This window comes from Lepidochelys kempii, chromosome 2 (assembly GCF_965140285.1).
Source record: "Lepidochelys kempii isolate rLepKem1 chromosome 2, rLepKem1.hap1, whole genome shotgun sequence".
Classification (NCBI taxonomy): domain Eukaryota; kingdom Metazoa; phylum Chordata; order Testudines; family Cheloniidae; genus Lepidochelys; species Lepidochelys kempii.
This window is the reverse complement of record NC_136381.1, coordinates 21,783,772-21,801,710: the sequence shown is the minus strand read 5'-3', so window position 1 is coordinate 21,801,710 and position 17,939 is coordinate 21,783,772. Positions and strand designations below refer to the sequence as shown.

Genomic DNA, 17,939 nt, shown 5'->3' with positions numbered 1-17,939 from the left:
ATGACCAATGAGGAGATTGAATCACGACTTTGAATCAAAGCTGAGAGAATGGTAACCGGAGTGCCCAGGCAAAAATCTAATGTACTTAATGCGTCTTGAGAGCACAGAGATCGAGGATAGGTCTCATTCCCCCCTTTGGCTTTGGGGATTAGGAAGTACCAGGGGTAAAATCTCTTTCCATGAAGGTGATGAGGAACCTCCTCGACAGCCCCCAGAGTACACAGGGTTCATACCTGCTGTAACAGCAGTGAGTTCTGAGTGGGATCCCTGAAGACAGATGGGGTAGTAGGACGGGAGTGGGGAAAATGGAAAGAAAATGAATGATATAACCCAATCTCATGGTGCTCAGGACCCATCTCTCCATAGTTACTGTCCCCCAAACACCACAGAAGTGAGACAGCCTGACCCCACATAGCTAGGGCGTGGATACGACACTGACAACTGAGGCACCGCTCTCAAAATGCCCAAACAACGTGTCTAACCAAAAGAGAAAGAGGATGAGCCATTTGAGAAAAAAACAGACCCAGAAGGTTTCCTTCTCCGTGATTTGTACCCCTTTCAGGGGAAATCTTGATGCCTCACAGGGTAGAAGAACTGCTGGAAATATCACCGAGGATGACATTGCTGTTGGTTCCCAAAATGACATCTCTTTCCAGCCTGCGTGTAAGTCCCCAATGAGCATAGGGTGACCAGGAGACCTTAAAAGAATGAAATCTCTCCTCAGTTTTCTTCAAGAATAGGAAGCAACCAAATGGCAAGTACTCTATGGTTTGCTGGATCTCAGGAGCTATGCCTGAGTTTTGTAACTATGAGATTCTTCTCATTGTTATGGCCAAGGCCCCGAGCCTGGATGAAGCACCGACTACATCCAGGGATGACCGTAAGAATGTCTTGGCCACTAAATGGCCTTCTGTAATAAAGGCCTTGAACTCCTGCCTGAAAGATTCTGGCAACTTGTCCACAAATTTGGACATAGCATCCCAGTTCACAGAATTATTTTTCGATAACACAGCTTGCTTGTTTGTAACGTGCATCTGCAAAGTGGGAGTCAAGCAGATCTTTCTCCCCATCAAATCTAGCCTTTTGGACTCTTTCCATAGGCACCAATTTACATCTTCCCTGTCTTACTTTCTCATTTGCCACTATATCAGTCAGAGAATTCGGAGCTGGATGAGAGAAAATAGACTCAAAGCCCTGCAGTGGCACACAGTATCTTCTGACAGCGAGCTTTGCTGCGTGCATTAACAAAGCAAGGGCATTCCAAAGGGATTTACCAGGCTCTTGTATTGCTTTGTTTATAGGGCTGCAACTATCCAAGGAACCGATGGCTGCAGAATAGCCACCAATGCAGCTGTAGGGGGTGTGTAGGTGTTTTCCTGTACAAACTCAGCCTGAATTCCTAAGGCCGATACCAGGCAACTAAGCAGATCGTGAAAAAATCTGAAGTCATCAGTACTGAAGACTCAGTACTCCTGTGTCATTTGGCGAAGAGGAGAAAGATATAGTTGGGACCAATGGAATCCCTTGAGGAATGACATCTGACTGCCATAATGGTTCAGGATACCCCATGGCAGAAGGAGCCGATGGCTGCAGGCCTGGTGGTTCTGGCAGGGAGCCCGTTGTAGGTACAGGTGAACTCACCCTACAGTGTACAGACAACCAGCATTTCTCCAAACAAAGGACTTCCACAGAGGCTTTGTCAACCAGAAAGAACTAGGCCAAGGTCTCATGTCTCTACTGCAGGAACGGTACCAATCCCATTACCAACTGTGATTCCTGCAGTGTCTCGATGACCTTTGAGATTGAGAGCAATGGGAAAGGGGAGGGAGCTTGACTGTGAGGATCCCTCCAAATAGCTTGACAGTGTTGTTGTGGTCACTGGATGGGGCCACTAAACATTCAGCATCATCCATAGCTCAACCCCATGATGCCACTGGCACCAAAGGAACAGTCAACAGGACCTTCGATATTGGTACTGGCCTCAACCTCACACTGGGTTCCGAAATAGGCATCAGGACCAAAAACGAAGATGGTCCAAGGACAGCAGATGCAGGCTGCACTGTAGAGAGCACCACTACCGAAGATTGTATGCACATCAACAATGCTCTTCATGACAAGCAGGAAGTCGACAACAACCCTGCACCAAGGTAAACTGCAGTACGAAGGATGGCATCAGCAACAACAGTAAGTCTGCCACCAAACCAAGGGGATCTGAGGACGCCAAGGATGACAGCACTGTAGTCAACTGGTCCTGAATGAGTGGCGAGTCGGGCAGAAAGGCACAGAAAATCTGCTGCTGCCTGATATACAGTCAGGTGTTGGATCATATTAAAGAAGTTCTGTATTAAAATCACAAATGAGTGTGATTCCCCATAGTTTAAATTCCAGGATATTACTAATTAAGAGGTCTCTTGGTTTTTGGTACTGTTTCTCTCCCTCTATGTGTGAAACTTGCAAGCTGCTGATTGCGTTAGTACATTCTAAGACAGAGTCTGTTCTCAAAGCAATTCACATAGAGAGAGACTCAAAGCAATACTCTGTAACAACAGAAACAGCACCCAGAGACTCCCCACCCTTTTGTTGTATTAACAATTGTGATTAAAATAGAAATAGAGGATGTATGTGGATGGATGTTTGGTGTGGATAATAACTGAATGATCAGCGAGGTGCCAGCCTAAGAATCCAGTGTCCATCAGCTGAAGAAGGCGTCAAGTGGAAATAACCAGAGAACCCCCGGAGGGCAGACTGGAATCCACCCAACAGCCTCAAGAATGGGAGAACCAAAGAACAAGATAACATCTAGCAGCACGGAGCCGTCAGGAATGTGCTATCTGCTGATTGATTCAGCAACAGCATGATGAAGCAATTCCCACAGACTGGCCTAGGAATAAATTCCTATAAAAATAGACTCTAGAAAGTGAGAACTTTGGGGGGACGGAGAAAGGGGGAGTCTGATTCTGCAAACCAACTTCCAGGAACATCAGATGAGTATCTGACAAGGCCCTGCTCCCCCCTCATGTCCAGGCCACCCAGCCAGTGGCTTGGCATGAGCAACTCTAAGGCTGGTAACTATGATGATAACCTTGCAGAACCTGTGTGTGTGTGTTTGTATGAATGAATGTGTGAATAAATGTGACACTGAATGGAATGTTATACCTATAACTAACTGCTTACTATGATTCTTTCTGTATTCACAATAAATGTGGTATTTTGCCTTTTTCCCTTTTAATAAGATCCTGCTGGTTTTTATTTTATTGGTACAAGACAGGGAGGAGACCGACAGTCTCAACAGGCACCTAAGGCAGTACTGAGTCAACAGTACAGGCCCTCTCTGCTCCCACCTCAGTACTGGAGAGCGTGTTGATAGTCCCACTCTAACCAGTATACTGGAGACTCTCAGTGCTGCTCAGTACTATTCTTAGGCACAGAAGTCAAGTCCGACCTCTGGAATGGCCCTGGGCTGTCTTATAAGATTTCTTCTCAGATAGCCCAATGGTTCCTCTTCCTTCCACATGAGTAATTTGAGCTTGGCTGAGAAGTCCCAGCTCTGGTGCTCTTTGAGGGGCCTGACTTTCCAAAGTGGTCCACAGCATCCAGGCAGGCTTCAAAGTCTGCTCGAGAAGGTGCTGCTTCAGTCTTAAATCTCTAGCCATCTGGTTCCTCTTTTTAAAGAACTTACAAATAGAGTGCCTTTCCTTAGTGCGTCCTTCCCCAAAGCACAATCAACATCTATCCTCACCAATTTAAAAACAAGTAGTACAAAATGAATAATTCAAACAAGTCTTCCAAAGGAATCCAAAGAACAAAATGTAAACAAACTATCAGAGATGAATGGAAAATGGCAGACATGCTGAGGAAACACCATTTAATAAACTAGAAAGAAGAGAAACAGCAAATGCTGACATGCCATAACTCTGCTAAAGTTTAGCAAAACCTGGGCTATATATTAAGAAACTGACATACTTTATTCTTTAGATAGACATAGTGCAATGAACACTGCAGAAGTACTTTCAACTTCTTGCATATAGCATTGAGAGTTTTTGGATGAAAAAAATCACATCCGTTGGATAAAACATTTTTCTGAACTTCTGCCTTTAAAACCAAGTAAATATGGTTCGTATGGGACAAAAACTGAAAATTCAAGAAGCTGTCAGAAATGAAAGACTAATTTAATTGCAAGCATTGTTAGTACATGTCCCAAGACTCAAGCAAGCATGCTATTTGTTATGAAGGAAAGTTTCACACAGAATAAGAGTAAACTAAAAGAAGATACTTTTTGTTTTTGAAACGGTTCCATGATATTTTTAAAAACAAGCTATCTCCAACTGTCTCTTCATCTAGCCACTTCTATATATTTTTTTTAAAATGGAACTAACTTAACAAGATTTGTGACAGTTGCCCTGACTTCTCTGCTTCTATACCGTATCTACCTGTATTCCGTGATCTTTGTCTTTTTATAATGTAAATTCGAGAGGAAACAGACTATGTCTTCATAATTCTGAACAGCACCTAGTTCACTCTGGCTAAATAAGATTGGCAGTGGCTAAGAGCTGGCAATTCAGAGTAAACTTTTCTCGTTGCTTAAGTAAAACACCATATTTTATTTTCTTTTAATTTAGAAGACACACCAGAACTAAGCTCCTGATGGAGAAAATAATGGAACTAAGCATATGCACACTCTGAATACCGCTTATGGCTGCTAAAGTGTTTTTAACTAGGATAGTTATGTGAACTGTAAAAATCAAACTACACATTTAGTGTTAGCAGAATGTTGATCTCTAAAAGTCCTACTATATCAAAAAGTAGCATATTTTCCTGTAGAAAAGTTAGTTAAAAATCTAACTTCTTACAGGTATAAATGTCTTCCTTTTACAGATATAAGATTACTACTTTTACATATATTTTCAAACTTAGACCCTGCTCCTGAAAACACTTATGTATATACTGAACTTTATGTATGTAAGTAATCCCATTAACTTCAACATGACTACTCACGCACTTGAAGTTAAAACACGAGTAAGCATCTGCAGGACCAGGCCTTAAGGCTCAAATTTGTAAAGACATGCATGTAAAAGTGTGCAAGCATAATTTATGAAGTAACTTGGCACAAAATATATATGCAAAATTGCACATGCACAATTTTGAAAATTTTGCCCTAAATCTAAATTAGAATATTCCATTTCATTTCACCTATGAACAGTAATTATTGCTTTGGTTTTCGTAAAAAAAGTAATAATATTTTTAGTGGTGAAAGTATTTCAGTACTATGGTACTGAACATTTAGTGTAGTAGCTCTTTCCTGGCAAAGAGATGCTGATGGTATAAGGTACATGTTGCCAATGTTTACAGAGCGAACAAAGCTATTTCAAAGAAGCATGCCTGTTTCAGCATTAACTAAAAGTTATGATATAGTTCATAAGCCTCTCCACAAGGAGAAGGAAAAGAACAACTTTCTACAATTGAGCTAAAAACATTCCCGTAATAATTTTTGGACTTAGCTGACATTCTTGAATTATAAACAGAACTGCAAACTTTATTTCTACTAACAAAACATGCCAACTGCTTCAAAACAAGCAAGCAGAAGTATGTCAAACTGATAATTTCCTACATTTTTTGTGCTGCATAAAGCCAGCAAACATAAAAGAGATTTTACCATACCAAAAGTACTAGTTGACTCTGGTGATGTTACCCGCTTCGTTGCCTTCTCAAAGGGTACCAGTGGTTTTGGGTATCTGGATGCTAAACGTTTTAAAAAGCAAAAACAGGAACAAGTCATTCTCTAGTAGCTTATATTATTTAAAACCATTCCAGCTACCATAATTTACCTGCCAGAAAGGATACGGCCTTTATAACTGATAGAGAGGCCTAATCCTGTAAACAGAACTCCCACTGATCGCAGCACCATTGGTCTTTAATAAGATGTTTTCATGACAGTAAAGTCTGTAGCATCAGGCTCTGAGAATTTCTAGAGAACTATTGAGAATAGAGAAATAGATGCCATATCAAATTAAAGAAGTGGTCTTCATAAAAATATACAGACAGAACACTGCAGGATGGAGCAGAAAGTGAAATCTGGTGAATGAGTCATAAAACGAGTTAAATTGCACTGAACAGTTTGTTGCTGAATCTAGCGTAAAAATGGACAGCTATATGTTTAGACATTTTCTGAGATAAATTTCAGGCTAATTCTGTTTTAAATGATTAAATGCTTCCTTTGTAATTTAGGCTATTAAACCCTACCCCACTTTTGGTACCCTAATAATATATCAACAGCCTCACCCTGGAGTACTTTCTATAAGAAGCTCCTGTTTTCACAGGTTATACACACGGAACCAGGATCAAGTCCTAAACAAAACCAACACAAAGTTAGGTTTGCAAGTTTAAACACAAAACAAGTCAGGAAATTAAAGTTAAATTTCTCAAAGCAATTTTAACTTGACCATATGGCATATTAAGGTAAACATTTAATCTAGCAAAAATACTACATGTGTAATAGGAATGTTATCTTACCCCCATGAGAAATTTAAAATTGAGTTTCCCAACTATTTAAATTTGCAATTTTATTCTTGGATTGACATAGCGTTGTGTATTTTTTTAAATAAAGTTTAAATATGTAGAGGAATAAAGGAATAAAGAAAACCAGGTGAAGAACTGCTGAGTTACGCAGCTCTGTAGTGCAACCAAAGGTACTTATGCCACTAAAAACAAAGATTTTCAGCTCCTCAAGAGCAGTACATGTTAAAGCTTTTTTAACTTTGTAGATTAATATTTTTTAAGTTCTCAGCTCAGAAGGCTCATAACTGAGGTATCCAAAGAAATTCCTAGTCTTCAATCTTTTCTCTCTTCTCCACCTGCATCTGGTGCTGATTGTTTTGCAGGCTACAAGAGTGCTATAACCTTAGTGCCACCCACATTTGTGGAGGGAAAGATTAGCATGAAACTTCATCCAGACTATTTTTTACAAGGCAAAATAATTTCATCTAGGGATGAGGAGAGTGAAGAAATCCAACTTTTGACCCTATTTACTTGGTGGGGTAGTTGTGGTGTTCACTGATGAGGGAGGTCTGACCCTGGCCTATATATAGTAATACAGTTACCTGTGGAGTTTTTAAGCCCAACTGGGCATTCAGTTCTCCCTGGCTAAACGCCATAATAGAGTGCCTATCTGAACAAGGCAGAATCCACAGTTCCAGCCATCAGAAAGGGGCGTGGCTGGGACAGATCAACAAAGCCAAATCTGCTTTGCACAGCAACTTGCTTCATTGAATACTTTGACTCAAAAGCTGCTGTGACAATTTTGTGGATGAACAGAGGGGTCGTGATTCTGACAAGAAAATACATTTTTTCCTCAGGCCAAGTATTGTACCAAAGCAAATAAAGCAAGACTTAACTCTGAATGTCCCATGGTTGGGCTGGTTTGCATGTATTATATACACACATTCTCTTTTACCAAGAAAGCATTGTATATTATTCACACCTTATCACCTACAACTTCTGCTATTTGAACAAATTATCAAAGAATGTATTTAACATAAAACTGAAATAAATTCTTAAAGTTAAATATGGTTTATTGCTGATAATTGAGCTAATTGCTGTACATGTCAACAGAAAGTAGCAATGAAAGGCTTCTGACTTTCTACTGTGGTGTAAATGCTTACCAATTATATTCTCTACCACAGAAGACCGTTAGCATTAATGTATGTTGCTCGGCTTCTCTACACAGAAATATTAACATAAAGCATTAAAAAATAGTAATTCTTGGATTCCCATAAATTGATGCTTTGTGTAAAATATATTCAAAGTACAGTAAGATTGACCAAAGTTCAAACTCAATATTGTTTGCATTTTCTTTTAACATTCTAGACAAGCTACATGGCAGTTGCTATACATGCCTCCTTTATACAGAGACTTGACGCTAGTCTTAGAGGCTCAGAAAAGAAAAAGCACGGTGAGATGGTGGAGGAAATGTATATTTCCATCTGAAATATCTTAGCCTCATTGATTCTATGAATTAACCTTTTGCACTCACTAGTGGGTTTTGCAAACATACAGCTGAAAGAGCTGTCATATTGGAGTAGAACCGTTTGCACCCGTCAAAGCAGCTTATTCTTGAAAAACTGTTATGAATGTTTAGCAACACAGGCACAAAATCTGCCCAACCACCGATTATCAAAACAACAATGAAATTAATCATTTTATTCTCCCACTGAAAAAAAAAAAATTGCTTGCCTTGGGAAAGGACAAACCATGTAAGAGTTAGCCAGAAGGCAGATGGTTCCATCTATGCATAGCTCCAAATCCACCTGCACATATATATACACAATAGCCATAAAGGGATGCCAGAAGAATCTTCCCTTCAGCTTCAACCATATCTGCCATATCACACTGGCAGAAACATTCCCCACAGTAGACCAACTAGTCTATCCAAAATATGCACACACATAGTCCCACACCCTACCCAGTGTAAGGAAGCTTATTTTGCAGAGGAAATGATCCCAGCAGAATCATGTAAGTGGTCACTGGGTCAAAGAGTGGCACTCAACCCACTGGTCTTGGTATGCTTTAGTACACTGTGCAGGGGTGTTTTCATGAAAGTCACTTAAGAAATGTAAGTTTGATCAAACTGAAAGTAGAAAACTTGAATGTAACCATCTTTTCACTGAAAATTTTTTTCTACAGACATTTCTTAATTTTCATCAAAAGATGGTTTTGTTACATAAAAGGAAATTTAGAAGTGTAAATGAGTCTCTGTGTAAAGTCATTTTTGACACCAGCTGTAAGTCTTCCCCACTACTCTGGAATCAGGGACACCTCCTTCCTCTGACCATGTTTTAAAAGGGTGGGGCAGAGAGAAGGAATTAACTTTGTCTCACTGCTAAGCAAGCTTATCGGGGTACCACTTTTACTCAGAAAATAAAGCAAAATTGGAAGCATTCCAGGTATATTCAAAACAGAAAAGGGAGGAATCTGTCAGCCCACTACTTTACACCTCATAACTGTAAAGAGGGAGGAAGTAAAATATGATGCGAGTCCGGTCCATCTGTGTGACTTTAAGATAATGTCTGTAAGGGACAGGTATCACATTTACAAACTGTATTTTCCAGGAAGAATAGAAACTCTGAGACATAATCCTCAAGCTTCTCTGTCTGAGAACAACTTGCAAAGGATTTCCATGTTACAAGGGAAAAAAAAAATTAATGCTGTAGATACAGCACACTATCTAGTGATGTACTGTCAAAATTTTAACATGGAACGCTTTTAAAAAAAATGTATTCCACCTCAACTGTCAGGACATAGTAAGGTAAAATATTATCCTGACAACACAACCTAAAAATCCAATTCTATACTTTTTCCTCCTCCCATTCTTCCTACCCAGAGCTACATGCTCTTGCTCCACTGCTCCTGTGAGAGGTTCCTCTAGGTCAGTGATTCTCAACCAGGAGTATATGTACTCCTGGGGATACACACAAGTTTTCCAGGGGGTACTCAACTCATCTAGATCAGTGTTTTTCAACCTGGGGGTTGCAGCCCTCGGGAGATGGGGGGGGGTCCACAGGACGCGTTTAGGGGGATTGCAAGTGCAGGGCTGGCATAAAGGGGTGGCAAGCAGGGCAACTGCCCAGGGCCTCACACCACAGGGATTGCTGCAAAGCTAAGTAGCATGCTTCAGCCCTGCTGCCTGGGGCTCAAGCTTCTGACAAGGCTTCCAAGTGAAAAACAGGCTCTAATATCACAATGAAATGCAAGTAAAATATTTATATTCCAATTGATTTATTTTATAATTATATGAGAAAAATGAGAAAGTCAGCAATTTTTCAATAATAGTGTGATGTGACACTTGTGTCTGATTTTGTAAGCAAGTAGTTTTTAAGTGAGGTGAAACTTGCGGTACACAAGACAAATCAGACTCCTGGAAAGGGGTACAGTAATCTGGAAAGGTTGAGAAGCACAGCTCTGTGTGGCTCTGTGCAGGGCACTGCCAAGCACACAGAGACAGGCCTTCTGTTTGAGGACTAAAAGTATAAAGGAGAATTTCTGTTTTTAAAGTACACTTCTAGCCCTTTTCTAGATAGCCCTGATAATGTCTACCAGTGTAAACCGATCAGTAGGATTGGTGAAAGAAAACAGAACTTGGGATCCACTTCGGCAACAGGGAGCTGGAGGGCACCTAGAGTTCTCCAACTAACACCTAACATAAAACAAATCAGTTATGCTTGGAATGCATCCCAAGGAATTATCCTATCCATTCAACACATCCCCGTGCATAGCTATATGATCACGGTGGACAGGAATGGGTTACGTTTTGAAATAGTAATGATACAAACTTTTTTCATAGGCCCACCTGTTCGGATTGGTGGCTTCTAAATGTTAAGGATGATGGCTCTGGCTCACCTATCTGACAACTGTTCTTCAGTGCAGCAGTGGTGACAAAAGGTAGGTTATTCTTCAGCCTCTGCTGTTAGCGGAAGCTGCAGGCAAGATGTCCTGCCCTATCTAGCTGTAAGGCAGTTGGTAGATGTAGATGGGACTATATTCTTCTGATGATGGGCTTGGATAATTAGTTGGGAAACAGGCCCCCTTTGGTTCTTGATGTGAACATGTCTCCTATCTGCTTACAGTCTCCCCTAACTAATGAGAGTCTCCGCGAGGGCACAGAAGCAGTAGTGAAAGGGGGTGTGGGGGTGTGTGTAAAAAACCTACCCTAACTAGGAATTCTTGGTCACAAGGGGCACCCACTAAAGGCTCTTCTTCCATAAAGGTGTATTGTGTCAAGAGCTGAAGCTTCAGAACACATCAGAAGACCACACACATGAACCAAGCTTAAGTGTATATGGTGACAGAACTGTGCATACTTTTTATTATTTTCTCATCAAGGAGAAAGTTTGTTAGTTGCAGCAGGCATGGCAAGTTAAACGAAAATTCTGAAGGCTGAATTTCTAGTAGCCTGTTAACCAAAAGTGAACCTGAAGCGATACCAAACAAACCAATTCAAATATGATTCCAGGCAGTCAATTCCTTAATGTCTTGCTGTACAATGAGAAGCCAGAACGAATGCACTATATTACCAAATTCACATTGACAAATACTAGGCACAACCCAGAAAAAAAAAAAAATAAAGGTGAGGTTAATAGATCAGGGAAAGTAATTAGAAGATGTGGTGACAATATATGTTCCTCAAAGGGTATATACGGTCTCCCACATGGAGAAGATATCCTCTAAGGGTATGTCTACACAGCAAAGGAAAACCCAAGGCTGGCCCATGCCAGCCATCTCGGGGTTGTGGGGCTCAGGCTATCAGGCTGCTTCATTACTGTGCAGACTTCTGGGCTCTGTCTGGAACCCAAACTCTGTGAACCTCCCACCCCACAGGGTCCTACAGCCTGGGTTTCAGCCCGAGCTCACAATTCTACACAGCAATGAAACAGCCCCACAGCCTGAGCCGGATTCAGCTGACACGAACCAGCCATGGGATTTTCTTTGCTGTGCAGACATACCCTTTGAGGATATCTTCTCGATGTGGAATCAGGTTGGATTCTCAATTATCCCCAGTAACCTTTCAACAAGTAGCTAAGATCACTTGAACCCTTTCTCCCACGTTACATCATTCTCTTTCAAATGCTGACCTTGTAACAATAATTCTTACTTCTGTCACATCAAGACTGGACTACATTCTACTTGGAGCTGCATTTTAAATCCACTGGGAAGCTAACATTAATGTGGCAACCCACTCAGCAAGTAGAGCATCCTATTATGAGATTATTGTTTCAGTGCTCCCAGATCTGTCCTGGCTGCCTGCAGATTTCCAGGTGGAGTTGAAGGTACAATTTGTAGATATACAAATCCCTAAATGACTCAAGGACTTAGACTGCCTCTCTCTACATGACACACTGTTGAAGTCGAGACCTGTGGAGACACTCCAGCCAGAGATCCCTCTCACTAAATTGGCAGGGCATTCTAGATGAGGGACCCTTTCCTCTGGAATACACAAACAAACACACACCCAACTAGAAATAGTCTGGATATGCTGACCAGCACAGGAGTCTCCAAAAATTTTTAGAGGGATTTTTGGAGACAAATGTTATTTGAGGAGTAACGTTTACCGAGGATGGAATGGCTATTTTATCTATATTATGTGGTCCATTTATTTAAGTATGTGAGGTTCCTGCTGAGTCTTCTGTTCATGTTAATTATGCTATTAACTAATTTTCATGAGTGCCAAGAGTATGAGAGAGATGCCCCTGGTAACTTTACAGATGATGACAGAAGTCATCATTCAAATACAATAAAGATTAATATGGCCTGTTTTTTTCCTGTTTAGTCTTCTAAATACTCAGTTAACAGGTATGCAGACTATGGATTTTATAGAAATGTAGGTTTCAGAGTAACAGCCGTGTTAGTCTGTATTCGCAAAAAGAAAAGGAGTACTTGTGGCACCTTAGAGACTAACCAATTTAAATTGGTTAGTCTCTAAGGTGCCACAAGTACTCCTTTTCTTTTTATAGAAATGTAGTTATAGAGGAAGGCTATCATAATGCAACTAGCAGTAGTTTAGCAAACTACTTAATGCAATCTGTTTATCTCTGTATCAATCCTCAAACCTTATGTTGAAATAAAAAAAAAAAATCACATTTCTTCTTGTCCTATTTTATCATTGAATAACTTGCTTTGGCAACTATGCTAAAGAATACAACTATTCACACCTCATGTATTGCTTTGCCAAAAGCTAGCAGTAAAGCGCCACAAAAGCTTGAATTTTCTCAAGAGATATTCACATAGTAATCTTTTAAAATGTCCCTTGCCTTCTATCACAGAATAGTATAGCATTCATTTACACAACAAAGATAAGAAAGGCACATTATTTCTTCAGTGAAACAGAGCTTCTAGGGCTGAAATGTTGTAGCTGTTTTCCATTTACTGCAATGTTTCCTCGAGACTTGCACTGTACATCTACAGGCCATAAAAGTGCCCTTTCCAAGGACATATACGACAGTACTACTGAAGACACACAGAGGCCTACCTCAAATATGAGTTGATTTCTTTAATATGTTACAGAATCTTGAATATTTGTAATAAAAAATGATGGTACCTAATAGTTAAATTGTAAGAGTCAGAATTTCAAATTCAGTACTCGGCTTAATAGATTTTTTGTTTGTTTGTGTTACATCAAGTTTTGAGACCAAAGCTAGGTGAAAATTTTAAAAATTGGCCACCTGCATGGCATCTTTGGAAGCTTATGAACTGCTGCTTAACACTTTGACATACACAAACGTTACGCTGCCCAAGAATTGCCAAGCTACGGGTGTTGAAGGCAGAGGACACAGTCCCTATGCACTGATACTGCACAATAAAGACAAATTTACCTTTATATCTATCTATCTCATTAGTATATTTTTTGAAGTCACATTTTACATGAGTCTCCTACTTACTCTATTGCTTTTTAAGGCTTCTATTGGCCCTAATGCATAGGAGGGAGAAAAGGCTGAATTCTTATTAAGTCGGACCTGAATACATCATTGAATCAATAAATCATACCAACATCCAGAAAACTCATACAAGTTGAGTAGTTAGAGTGTGAAAAGGATTCCTTAGAATCATTTTATTCCTTTTCTCCATTTCGCTGTCATTTTACTTCCATCTCTTTTCCTGGAGTTCTGAGAAGCCTCCCTAAAATCGCACATGCCAAATCTCTAAATTCCACAGTAATTTAAAAAGCTCAAAATAGACAATTTAGTCTAGAATGAAATAGCAAGCCCTAGTTTTAACACTTTGTTTTCTGCTTCTATTTTCATTAAGGTTTTTATCTAATATGGTAAAGAGTTTGCTTTTTCTCCCTGTCCCTCTTTACCAACAACCTGAAGCTAGTATTAATTTAATTGGTCAGCATACAGCACACTTTCATCTTTATTTCGCTATACCGTTCCCCAGTTTGATGCTGGATGTTTTCAAGTCATTCACAGATCGTCTACTCGTTTTACCTCCTCTGCTCTACTCTTCTGCTTCCTAATACCTTCTGGAGATTCTCTCCTTCCTGGTCCTAAAGCCCTTCAAACACACCTTCCTCTACCAAAATAGGTTTTACTTTTCAATGAACAGAGATAGGCAAGAGAGGAACCATTACACTAGGCATGTTATTCCTACTTTTTTTTTTAATGGAAAACTTTCCGTGAGTAACCCGGGGCCCCGTGCAGCATCTCACTTCACTGCACAGCCCAGCTCAGCTCATCAAAGGTACTCTGAAGTACGCGACACAGCCACACCAGCCCGGCTGCTCAGGACACCTGGCTGGGGGAGCAGGCGATGAGGAACCCTTTCCATGTCACTTACTTTGGGGGCAAGGTGTTACAAAGCGTTAGCGGCTGCGGTGGCAGCCTGGCCCCCCAGTAGCTAATGCAGCTGGGGAACCAGGTGCAGGACGGGGCACAGGCCGTGCACAGGAGGACTTTAGCGGAGGGCTGCGCGTCGGCGTCTCCCCCAGCGCCGGGGGGAACAGGACACGCTCCCAGCTGGAGGAAGGGTCGCTGCCAGGGCGCGGCGATGCCAGGCTGGGCCCCGGCGCGGGCAGGGCAGGGCGGCGCTGGCCCCCGCCGGCCGCTCACCTTGCGCGATGGCGATGGACTCGAAGCGGTGCAGCTCCCGCAGCAGGCAGCTCCGCTCGGTGGAGTGCAGGCTGTAGATGAAGTCGCGGGCGCCCTGCGCCGTGTTCAGCGCCTCGATCGGCTCCTTCTTGGGGTGGGTGCCCAGCGCCCGCGGGCGGCCGGGGGGCGCCAGCCCCGAGGCCGGGGAGGACGAGGCCGGGGGCAGGCGCAGCCCCTCGGACCCGCCGCGCAGGGTGGCCAGGCGGCGGCGGCAGCAGCGGGGGGGGGGCCGTAAGGAGCCCAGGCAGAAAGGGGCGGCGGTGGCGGGGCCCCCCGGCCGCCCCAGCCGCAGCGCCGCCCGGCTCAGCCACGCCGACATCAGCAGGCAGGGAGCGGCGCTAGGGAGCTACGATCCCGGCCCGGGAGCCCCGCGCGCGGCAGGGCCGGGCACCATCCAGGGCGGAGCCCGGGAGCCGGGAAACGAGCAGCCGCGGCCGGGCTCGGCTCCTTCGTGCGCCGGTGGCCGAGACTAGGGAGGGGGACGCGCCGGGGGGGCTCCGCTCGGCCTCTCTGCAGCCGCCTCCTGCGGCTGGGCTCCGGGCTGGGGAAGGGCGAGCCAGTCACAGCGCCCTGCGCCGCCCCATGGAGGCTCCTGGCAGCAGCGCTCTCCCCCGGCCCGGCTGGGAGGGAACACCCCGGCCGCGCCGCACAGGCGCGGCAACCACCGGCGGCGCCCGCGGACAGCCGAGGGGGCGGCTCCGCGCAGGCGCCCGGCCGATGCCTGAGCGACGGCGGGAGAGAGACCGGGGGCCCGCCCCTAGCCGAGTGGCGAGCGCCCGGCCCGGCCCCGGCCCCGGCCCGGGCCCCACGCCTTGCTCCGAGGCGCGTGGGTGGGGGCGCTCAGCCTCAGGGGCAGCCCGGGGAGGCTCCTCCCGCCGTGCTCAGCAGCGCCCCCGCCCCCGGGCTCTCCGCCTGGGCGGGCTCCCCTCCGGTCCCAGTGCTCCCTTGGGTCAACCCCGGCCGAGGAGCGGGTTCGTGCCCGGCTCCACCACTCGGTGGCCTGGGCGCTGCCCGTGGGGCTTCCCCGGCCCGCTGGTGCCAGGGGAGCGAGCCGCTGCGGCGCTCAAGCGCTGGGCAGCCCGGGCGCGTCTCAGCAGCGAGGCTGGACTCAGTGGGAGCGGGGCTTTGTTTGGGCGCGGCGAGCTTGGCCGGCGTTTACACGGCGCCGGGGTCCGGGAAATAGAACACAGCCAGCGTCTGACCCGCCTCGGGCTTCTTCGTGCGACCTGGGGCCGTTATCCCGTGTCAGTGTGTCCCGCGGGAGTCAGCCCCGCCGCCCCGCTCCCTTCCCCCGGGACGATGGGCGAGCTCGCGTCTGGTTTTAGTGGGTGGGGCTGTCGCACAGTGGAGGGGAGGGACCTGTGTGACCTGGCACGTGCTCTGAGGGCTGCATGCGTGCTCTCTCAGAGGGCTGGGTTAAGATGCTGTTTACTTGCACATCATGTTCATGGGGTACCGCTCTCTCCCTCGGCGGACGGAGTCTGGACAACTAGTTTCAGGCAGTGAACCTCAGAGAGCTGTCCTCTCTGTTTTCTGTAGATTACACAGAGACGGTGTGCCAGGTTTAGGCACGTGGTTTCTGATCTTCCAAAACCCATGCTCCTGGGCAAGCTTGAATCATCTCAGAAGTGTGTCATCGTTGTAACTAAAACTGGCAGATTCAAATCAGATTTTTTTTGGGGGGGGAACTATTTCCTGTTATTACTAATAAATTTGATAAGTAATAGCTTAACATTGATATAGCGATTTACATAATCAAAACGTTACAAACATCAGCAAATCAATACCCTATCATTTAGGCAGTGGAAAACAAACTGTGTTTCACTTCGGTTTCTTCATCCCTTTTCTCTTCTCTTCCGCCTCCCTCCCCCCATGCAACAGGACAATGCTGCAACATTTGGATTGCAATCACTGCAGGGGAATTGTTTTTAAATTAAAAGACAGTTGTTCTTTTTTATAAATGCAAAGATTTCAGATTTCTAATTAGGTTTTGCAATAAAAATGTATTCGTATTTTTTTTAAATGAGTACTAACTATCCAGTATGATCCTAAAGTGCAATCTTTTTCATCAGAACACTCTAGGACAATTATGTGCCAAAGTTTTAAAGGAATTGGGAAGCTTTTTAAATACACTAACATGCAATCTGATATTTTTATTGTACTGGAAATTAATTTATGTGCAAAGAAAGTGTCAGGCCTAAATTCATAGTCAGGAGTGTCCAGGCCCTGACAGGTGGCAACCCATTTGTTTACTTGCTTTAAAAAAAAAAAAAGACACATTGCAATTATTGGTTTTTACATTTTAACTGTTCAGGATCTCAAGTGCTTCTGCTACAAGGGGTTTATTTATAAAGTTCTTTATATTGTTGCTGGTTCTTTTAATTGAAAGAATAACAAAGACTTCTGGAAGGTGGAAGCAAGTCCAGATAGTGCAGCATAGTGTCTGCTACTTTTCTGGGGAGAGTGCCCAGGCCACTTCTCTCTCCATCCATTCTGAGGAGAAGTTAGAAGCACGTGACTGTAAATGCAGCAGCTGTCCAACAGCTGCAGAGGATTAATATCAAGTTCTGTGACAAAGAGGTCACAATAAGTGGGGTTTCTTCTACGGTGCATATATAATAAATGATGCACTGCTTGTAATTTTCAGCCTACTAAGGGAAACAACAGAAGAAGATGGGTGTTGGCTTGTATGTCTAGTTAAACATGTTTTTATCAGGCAGCCAACTGGTTTTGGAGCACTATCTCATTTCTGAAACTCAAGAAAAATGTCACTGTTCTTTAATCTATTCTCCCTGCTCTTATTCCTTGTACAGAAAAGTTAAGCTTTTGATGACAGCCTGGGCATATTTTTAGTATCTGTGGTGCCTTATTAAAAACATAACTATCTGGTGAGTTATGCTGATATCAATATTTTACACATATAGAGATCTTTATTAATATTAACTAATTAATAAAGCTGGTAAACGTTTTTTTTATTCAAAAATGTTTCTCAGCCAAAAATAGCTTTTTCACCAAAACAGAAGTTTCCATAGGAAGTGTCCCTATTATGAAATTTTTTCTGAAGTGGGAAGGGAAAATAGGGGTTGCCAAGAAAGTGAAAACTTGAAAAAATTCAGCTGAAAAATAAAAAAAAATAGTTGTTAAAAAATTTAAAAGTTTCATCTTGGGTGGGGTTTTTTTTGCAAAATCCTAAGAACTTTTGAAGAAGAATCTTGACAATTTCCCCCATCTTTTATCATTTCTCATTTTCATGAGAACATTTACGAACTGGCTGTGCTAATTAAGGTCCTGATTCTACAATGA

General features: G+C 43.4%; 1 protein-coding gene across 4 annotated transcripts in view; it reads right to left on the bottom strand.

Annotated features, from left to right (window-relative positions):
* The window catches only part of TMEM65 (transmembrane protein 65), a 54,473-nt gene extending 38,534 nt beyond the window's left edge, over positions 1-15,939 (bottom strand). Inside the window, exons 1-2 of one of the 4 annotated variants that reach the window (XR_012157089.2) lie at positions 14,598-15,939; positions 5,659-5,739 (exon numbers count right to left, since the gene is read on the bottom strand). Coding sequence is in view for 2 of the 4 variants with exons in the window: in XM_073330167.2 (XP_073186268.2) it covers positions 5,659-5,739; positions 14,598-14,955 (439 nt within the window). In the remaining 2 variants the exon portion in view is untranslated. The remainder of the gene's footprint in view (positions 1-5,658; positions 5,740-14,597) is intronic. The other 3 variants (XM_073330167.2, XR_012157090.2, XM_073330169.2) reach the window with 3 other exon arrangements.
* Positions 15,940-17,939: the final 2,000 nt, after the last annotated feature.